Below are 10,015 nucleotides of genomic sequence, written 5' to 3'. Positions count from 1 at the left end.
GTTTTCATTCTAGCTGAAAAGGATTACTTGATTGTTAGAATCATCAATGGATAGAATATTTCATGAAGTAAGAAACTTGTTCTCAGAATGTGAGTTAAATTTTTTAACTTATCTCCATCCATCTTAATATTTTACTCATGAGTGCTTTAGCTTATCTCTAGCCATAGTTTTGCTAACAATATTTTATGAAATTCTTGTTAAAACACATATTTTATTATTATTATTCTTTGATGGGTTTTATTTTGTAGCTATGTGTGCCATAATTGGTTTTTCCAGTGAATTTACTTTAAAGGATGGCTCCATTTATGTTGGGTCTTCTATTAAAATTTTATAGGGGTTTTGTCCATATATGATCAATCTAGCTATCTTGCATTCCTTCAGCTTTTCTATTTTAGTTTTTTCTAATGCCCCACAATTGCTTTGTAGTTTGATAGGAGATTTAGTACTAATTAAAGTTCTAAATTTTTTATTTTCTGAGTACTTGAAATTGAATTTTCATTACTGAATGTAATTACGAGGCTCTATCTCCCCTTATATGCAGATCCATGCCTTTTTCTAATATTTTGCAAATGCTTGTATGTTCAATTATCTTATCCTCAAATTTCATGTCTTGTCATTTTCAATTTTAGAGGATTATTTTAATAATCTACAGAAATAATTGTATACATTTTCAACCATTGACACTCTCAACTAATAAAGAATTTTCCCAAAACAACACAACTTATCTTTTAAATGCTTTCAAATTCCAAACTATTTGAAACATTAATTTTTTACTGAGATCTTATAATCAAATATGGAACACTTTTTATTATGATGACATTCTAAATTCAAAGATGTAAACGTCATTAATTTCAAAACCAAAATGTACATGAGGTTTTTACAATCTATTACATTAATAGGAAATTCATGTTTGATCAAGGTTTTAGATCCATTGCACAAATAAATGAAACCCATTAATTTTATAGAATAGTTGATTTAGAATTTAAATGTGAACCACCTGATAATCATTTATGTCCCATCCAAAAAGAATAAATAATTATGTTTTGAATATATAAAGCTTAGCCTTTCCTCATTACTTTAGTGATAAGACTATTAGAGTCTAAGCAAGTCAAGGAAATAATTACACTTTTCCCAAATTTGCCAACATCTTTGATTGACTTTTTTTTTTTTTTTTTTTGTACTCTTTTGCACAAACCTAAAAAATCCTCCAAAATCGGAACATGTAAACATTATATTATTATCTGTAGATCATTGTTATTTAATGTGAAATATTTCTTTAATCTTAAGTTTTTTTTTTGCTGGTGCAAATGAGGGAGAAATTTTGGTATTTGAGAGCTACATCAGAATCAAAAAAAATAATAAAAACTTACTCTTGTCACAAAGGGCTCCCATATTGATTTTACAAACAAATTGCAGTCATTTTTTGAGTTTTAGTTTTCCATGCAATCTTTAGAATGAGTAATTGAAACTTATTTTCACTTTCCATTTGACATATTAGTGTTTTTTACATTCTTTGTAACTAATACTTAATTTACAATATAGGTGTACAACATTTCAGATTTTAAGCATAATATATCAATATCCAAACACATGTCATTCTATCTAATGCAATATCCACTCACAATCTTTTGTATTAAGCAAATTTATTTCTAGTCAATTATTTAAATAGAAAAAATGTATTTTTTCTTCGTAGATATCTACATTTCTACAAAATATTTAGTTAACTTAACAAAATTCTAATGTTCTTTTCCATATCACAATATACTGCATCCAATCGGCACTAAAAGTTTTGCTACACATCTCATGTACACTAAAGCAAATTTACACAACTTATTGTAATGTTATAGCCCATCTACTAGCTAGATTATTTACAATTTTATTTGTCAAAGAATATACTTTCATTTTCAAGAATACTATATTTTCCTCACAAAATTTACTTTACTTGTTATATTTTTAATCATTACGTATTGTTCATTATTTAATATGTAAACTCAACATCATGCATCATATTTACATTATTATAGCCAATAATTTATAATTAATTGCTAATTTTTCTTCTTTATAGCAACATAATATCTATTGTAATTATAGCTAAATTTTGTACGTACATAAACACGCAAGTGCTAGTTTTTAAAATAATTTTAAAAATTAAATATGCATATTGATTTCAAAATTGTTCAGACTATATCCACCCATTTGACCCTTAACATTTACCAAGTGGAGCTTAGTTATTTTGTAAAATCTTTTCTTCATAAAACTTAAATTTCTATGACTACATAGATGCTAGGAAAAATTGTGGTTTATTAAGATTTGTTTCATAATTTCTATTTTTTCATAAATGATATTATTTTTTGCAATGACATATTGTAATTGAAAAAATTATTACTATTTATGATTCTATAAAAGACATTATATTTATATAGAAAAATTATATTAAATTGAAACTAAGAAATGAATAAAATAATATTTATATTTAAAAGTATTATTTTAAGTTATTTAATAACCTATGAACACAACCATATATTATTTCTAATATTTTTAAATCTAATATTTATTAAACATAAAATAAATGAATCATAAAACAATTCTTAATAAAATTTTCACATATTAATTTTTTTGATGAATAATCTTTTTCTATTAATAAATAATATACTAAGATTACACTTGACAAAAAAGGACCAGGAGATACAAGATGGCTTGTGGAGATGGTTGCATCTTGAGGACTCATAGGGTTCTTGGTAAAGGTGTGGTTTATATACTTTCATTTGACATATTATCCTTGAGATACTTTCAGTAGAGATATTAGATGTAGATGTTTATTCTTGAGACATATGTATGTGTATATTTTTGTATTTTAGGAGAACATTCTTCATGAATTAGATTATAGATTTTGAACTTTAGATTTGTTTGTGATCATTATAAAATAATCAAATTAACTTCTATTTACCTACTTCAATAGTTAAATATGAAGAAGTTTCAAATTGATCTATGAACCTATTTTATTATTTTGAAAAATTATATTAATATAGGGTGATTGAATTGAATTAATATAGGTTCTTAAAAATACTAAATTAACCCAAATGATTTAAATTATAAATTTAAAACATTATATTTATTTGTAATCATTATAAAATAATCAATTAGTAGGACAAAAGATACATATTTGTTAAATCAATTAGTAGGACTAAAGATAAATATTTGTTTTATGTGGATAAAAATATGCTAACTAGGTAAGCCAATACATTATTTAAAAAAGCTTTTACAAAATATAATATTCTTAACAACCTTCATCCATGGTAATTAATATTATTAAAATGTATATATTTAAAGGTTCTGAAATTTGATATATCAAGGTAAATAACTTTAAATTACTTCAAATTATTATAAAATAAATCTTATGAAGAACTAATATCTATTTAAGATAATATTATTACATTAATATAACATTCATCCCTTCTAATTGTTAAATCAATTCGTAGTACTAAAGATACATATTTGTTTTATGTGGATAAAAATATGCTAGTAGGTAAGCTAATACACTTTAAAAAAAAAAAAAAAAAACTTTTACAAGATATAATATTCTTAACAACCTTCATTTATGGTAATTGATATTATTAAAATGTAGACATTTAAAGGTCCTAAAATTTGATATATTAAGACAAACAAATTTAAGTCAATTCAAATTATTATAGAATAAATCTTAAGAAGAAGTTATTTCTGGTTAAAGTAATATTATTAAATTAATATAACATTCATCCCTTCTAATTGTCTACATTTAAAGGTCCTGAAATTTGATATATCATGGAAAAAAACATTAATTAATTCAAATTATTATAAAACAAGTCTTAAGAAGAAGTAATATCTAGCTAAGATAATATTATTAAATTAATATAACATTCATCCCTTCTAATTGTCTACTTTTAAAGGTTTTAAAATCTGATTTAAATTAAATTATCTACCATCTCAAAGGTTAGTTCAACCATGATGTACACTTATAACATGTAATATCTTCTCATGATCTTCAATGTCTAGTCTCCACTTGCGACGTACACACTTAAATTTGATTGAATGTAGACAAAGCCTAGTAACAACAACTAGGTGGTTGTATTATAAAAATAAATTGTTAGGTTGATAATCAACTAAGTGTATTCCATGTTGGACTATTTTTTCTTACTTCAAATATGTTCCTGGTATCACAACATAACCTACACCACAAATTTAAATATCTTAAAATTTGATTGATATAAAGTTACCTAGATATATATAAATTCATATATGTATGTGCACATATCTGTATAATACCTATGGGGAACAACATTTCATCACTTTATTAAGGATCATATAACTTTGTCCTCTCTCCAATACATCACAATAAATAATAACTGACACCTTCATGATTTCTAGGCTCAACAATCATTGCAATGACATCTCCTACAGAACAAGTATACATACATGTATACAATATATAAGATAGTTCATTGAAAATTTAAATAACAAGTTGAGATTAATTTTTATAATACTTACCCACTTTTACCAATCCATAGATATGATTATAATCATCAGAAATCAATGGAATATCATCAAAAAAAAATTTCATCTTTATCAAATGTATTGGTAACATCAATTGGTACCAAAATCCATGCACCTATATATCCACATATTTGATTGATGCATTCTTCATAGTCTTCATCAATGCAACTGTTACAAAAACATGAGTATTTTCTTGTCTTCAATGTCCAATTGCAATTATCTGTACTCATGACCAAATGTAAGGAACATGTCTTTTCTATCCTCTTGCAATCATGCATGTTTTTTCTATTAACACTTAAAAGTTCATTACATTGAGAATATGGACAAATTAAACTTAATCTTCAACAAATCAAGATAAAACTTTAAAATAAAATTTTAAAACTTAATTGCATAAAATTTAAACAAATGTACACATCCATGATACCTATTATCTCCCAAAAGACTCTATATGGTACTTGTTGACTCATTGTTGATGATGTCCCAACCTCGTCTGATGTAAAATGTGTCTTACACCATTCAATAACATCATGTGCATCAATTATATGAACTCTCAAAGCTCCAAATCCATCGTGTTCACCTTTTCCATGTTCACTCTCGAAAAAATTCTATATGTGTTTTATATTCTCATTACGATGATATTTACATAATGTATAAATGGTCTAGATGATTTAAACTGTGCAACACATCCATTAGACCAAACATAATGTTTATCAACATTTATGTCTCTTTCTTTCAAATAAGAAAAGAAAATATTGAAGAAATGTTCTACATAGTGAATGTCATGTTCTTTATCATCACTTATGTAAAAGTGATATTCTTTTGTAATGAATCGTGTTTCAAGTTACTCAACTGTGCGTGTCTATAACAAACATGTACCATAATATTGACCTGCTTAGAAAAGAATAATCTAATAGAATCACTTTTTGATGAACAAAGCAATAGTTTTTTACAAAATCAACGACTAATACAATCATTCCAAGCTGGAAATTATCTCTCAAAGTTTGGAACTGTTGTGCTTTTTTCTTTTTGCATTCTTGTAAATTGGAATAGACAAGAAAATATGATATACATTGAACTCGAGACAAAAATATGTATTTGTTACGTTTTGAATATGCATAAATTAAAATTGAATATAATAAACATTAATTCAATTAAATGACATTGTGTATTTAAAAAAATGCATTTAACTTTTATTTGATATGTGAAAATCATATTAATAAATTATAAAATAATGGGTTGTATATTTATTCACTCAGACATGCTTGAAAAAATTCTTATTCAGATTTGAATCACGACAAATGATTGATATCATCTAAGAAATAAATTGTAAATAATTAAAAGAAATATGTTTATTGTGAACTTAAAATTAAGTTATTATTAAAAGTTTAAATAAAAATATACTATGAATTATTTTTAAAATTTTATTATGATATTTAAGAGACATAAAATAATGATTATGATTAAATGTTTATAAATATGCAATATTTTTAAATTAATAATAATTTTGCAATCTAAAACATAATTTTATAATTTATAATGTTTAATTTATGGGTAAATTAAATTTGAATGAACTAAAAGATAAGTTCCCCTTCTATTTATTCCCTATAGCCTATCTTGTTGGTAGTTACGAGTGGCTAGATATCATTTTATTTACATAAGATTTTTATCTTTTGCAAAATAGGTCGAGTATTTCCCCTAGGTATGCATATTCGTATAACATTTTATTACTTCTACAAAATAGACATAAGTGCTTCCCGTTACCATACATAACGCTTTTTCTGACTACATTGCTATTGCCTAGACAGCTGCTATACAACCACGAAAATCGTCTACCATACGAAGGGGAAGTACTTGGCATAGTTTTTTTTAGAAGTGGTAAAACGTTACGTGATAAAAACTTTCCCAGTAATTACCATCTTGGTGGGGACCTCATTGAAATGATAGTATTAATTATTACATTAAAATGTAACTTGACATACAAAGACAAGCATTAATGATAGGAAAGGTCAAACGAGAAACACCAGCAGCGAATGTTCCGTGAGGAAATTAAATATGTCGCGGAACCTGATCAGGATTGCCGAACCCTTGTAAACCACGTGAACGAAGGAATCACACTTTACGATGCTCACTTGCATCGTGGGACAATGCACCCAAATAATTACAGTGGTCCACTTCTAAGTTTACTAGGGACAAATCAATTACAATATTCATATCGCCAACCTATTCTGACGAAAACTTTGTCCGAGTTGGTAAGACGGATAGCACCGAAGCGCGTAAGATGAGGTTTCCACATCATTTCCACATCTACTAATTCCGTGTCCTATGTCGTTTGAATCTTCTCCTACATTTCCCATGCTCTTTAATATGAACGCTCTATTTCGTGCGGTCCAGCTTGTATGAGTTGAGTCGTGGGAAGGCAACCGTAACATTCCTCGGTGGCGGGCCAAGGTCAAACAAGACAATTTAATTCCCTTGAAGGAAAAATCTATATAAAGCCGGTCTTATGCAGTTCCCGACATTTTCAGGAAGGAAGACAATAGTAGGAGCAAATAGACTGAAGTTTCAAAAGTTTTGGATTTAGATCGCTGCTAGCATTGTATAAGCAAGTCGATAATAATGGAAGGATTCATATTATCAAAGAGACTATGGACTGAAGCCTTGTTTTTATGCTTTGCAATTTCCTGTCTAAATGTTAGAGCACAGCCGCTGCTAGCGGGAAGTTGGGACCTTCTGTTGGAGAATGCGGGGGTTTCAGCAATGCACATGACACTTTTACGCACCAATAAGGTGCTCATCTTCGACCAGACTCTTTCGGGCCCCTCGCAGATAAGCAGAACTGACTCAACCTGCGGTAGTGGAACACCGCCTGCGGGTGAAGATTGTTGGGCGCACTCCGTCGAATACGATATTGCAACCAACAAGGTGAAGCCTCTACACGTCATCAAGGACACGTTTTGTTCTTCGGGCGCCTTTGTCAGCAACGGTACTCTTGTGCAAACTGGCGGATGGAGCAACGGTGACAGGGTGATCCGTTCCTTCACTCCATGTTCGGACTCGTCCTGCCACTGGGTTGAATCTCCCACATTGCTTTCCTCCAGAAGATGGTATTCCTCCAACCAGATCTTGCCCGACGATCGGATCATCGTCGTTGGAGGTCGGAGATCGTTTAGTTATGAATTCGTTCCTAAGAGACCTGGCGAAGGGGCGTTACAGCTCCCCTTTTTGGTAAAGACAAATACTGTCGATGAGGAGAACAACTTGTACCCGTTCACACATTTGTCTTCTGATGGCAATCTCTTCATCTTTGCCAACAAGGATTCGATCCTCCTAGACTACAAGAATAATAAGGTGGTCAGAACATTCCCCACAATGCCTGGCGGTGGTGCACGGAATTACCCTTCATCGGGTTCCTCCGTCATGCTACCCCTCGACTCCGCTAACAATTTCCAAAGGGTGGAGATTCTCATCTGCGGGGGAGCGCCCGACGGAGCCTTCAAAAAAGCCACATTTAACCAGACGTTCGTGAAGTCGCTCAAGAGTTGCGGAAGATTGGAGATCACATCGTCAAATCCAACATGGCAAATGGAGGACATGCCCGGGCCGAGGGTGATGAACGACATGCTCATACTTCCCACTGGCGTAGTCCTCATAATCAACGGCGCCGAGCAAGGAACTGCTGGTTGGCAAACTGCGAGAGAGCCTGCTCTGAGCCCTTTTCTCTATAGACCCGCGGAAGCCATTGGGAATCTATGTTACCAGAAACGAGAAACGAGAAATCTAATCGCAATGTAAACGTGACGAGAAACCAAAATTTGAAAGGTTGCGTAAAAGAAACATTCTATATATATATATATATATATATATATATATATAACCAAATTAATTAATTTATTAGAAATTAATTCTTAATTCTATCTTAAATTGTATTAATAAATTACTAATTCAATTGCACAAAAAAACTAATAATTGACTTGTTACTGAAGTAATTCTCTAGATTTTATAAAATCTTAAAACTTTTAAAAAGAAACTTGATTAATAACACTCCATGTTTCTAAATATTAACAAAATTAAAACTACTACTTAGTTAACAAGACTGAAACATAAAGTAAAACAATACTAAAACAAAAACTAATTTAACAAAATGAAAACTACTACTTCAGGACCTGTTAAATTCCAATTGCACCCTATAAAATATATTAATAGTTTTTAATTTATAACATTATTCTCAAGAGCACATAAATTATTAATAGTTTTTAAATTTATAAACGGCAGTTGCGTGACGGGAAACCCGTTTCGCACGTCGCAACGTGAAACGGGGCTTCCCCGTCACGTTTCTGGCAACTATGTTGGGAATAGTTTCCGGGTCCTGGCTGCTACGACGATTCCTCGAATGTATCACTCTACTGCAAACGTTCTTCCGGATGGGCGGGTTCTGGTGGGCGGGAGCAACTCCAATTTTGGATACCGCTTCTCTGGCGTGCCATTTCCGACAGAGCTTCGACTGGAAGCGTACATTCCTTATTATCTGCATTCGATTTACGACCTCGAAAGGGCAGCCATTACTTCCATATCTACGAAAGCGATCAAGTACGGTTTGAAATTCATCGTCTGCTTCTCTCTTCCCAACCGTCCCAACACCAATATTCGTTTCCATGTTTACGCCCCTCCCTTCACGACGCACACATGGTCGATGAATCAGAGAATGCTGTCGTTGGCAGCCACAGCTGTCGTCAAAGGCAGCGGCGGGTATTTGGTGGGTTTGACGGCTCCACCTACAGCGGTGGCGGCTCCGTCAGGGTACTACTTGCTCACAGTTGTCAATGGAGGGATTCCTAGCAAGGCCGAATGGATTCGCTTCATTAATTAACTCACAGAGGAGGATATTATGAAATTCTTTGGGTCGGTGCTAATATTCTTTGATTGTTGGTGAGATAAAAATAAAACTTTTCTTTCCTAAGGAGGACGAGAAAGTGGGGAAAATGATTGAATACCACATAAATAGTTATTATTATTTACACGGCAAAAGTAGTTGGTGCCAGCTGATGTCGACTGCCGACATTGCTAATGCCATGTTTTTCATTAGTAATGAATGAGATTCCCACATAGAAATTATATGGAACTCAACTTCCCAACCTTCACCTGCTTCTAAAAATTCTTTATACAGCATTCTTATTGTTTGTTATAGTGATATCTAAAAGTAATAAACGTAGCTGTTATAGTTCTTTCTAGTAACTTATTCTTTCTATAAACAACACATAGTAGAAGATATTACGCTCGCTTAAAAAATACATAGCTGAGAATTTGAATCTGATTCCCCCTTTTCGTAGTTGAGAAAAGCCAGCATTTGGATTTTTGTCAACAAAACAACAATGAATAATAATAAAATATTGCACCATGAGAGTTGAAGTTGTAGGATTTGGAAAATTGTTTGCTTCTCTTTGGAGGGTCATTATTAGAGTTCTTTACTGATGGTGGGTAAAGACAA

The 10,015-nt window shown here is 30.9% G+C and overlaps 1 protein-coding gene across 1 annotated transcript; it reads left to right on the top strand.

Moving 5' to 3' along the window:
- The first annotated feature begins 7,069 nt into the window (after window positions 1-7,069).
- Window positions 7,070-9,397, top strand: LOC149580217 (aldehyde oxidase GLOX-like). Its single transcript, XM_089813232.1, has 2 exons — window positions 7,070-8,278; window positions 8,886-9,397. Exons 1-2 carry the CDS (start codon window positions 7,147-7,149, stop codon window positions 9,395-9,397), a joined length of 1,644 nt encoding a protein of 547 aa, XP_089669358.1. The 5' UTR covers window positions 7,070-7,146.
- The last annotated feature ends 618 nt before the right edge of the window (window positions 9,398-10,015 follow it).

This window comes from Cupressus sempervirens, chromosome 1 (assembly GCF_028749045.1).
Source record: "Cupressus sempervirens isolate cs-2001-9-10 chromosome 1, ASM2874904v1, whole genome shotgun sequence".
Classification (NCBI taxonomy): Eukaryota; Viridiplantae; Streptophyta; class Pinopsida; order Cupressales; family Cupressaceae; genus Cupressus; species Cupressus sempervirens.
Note: the sequence above shows the minus strand (reverse complement) of the source record. Positions and strands in the feature narration are given on the sequence as shown.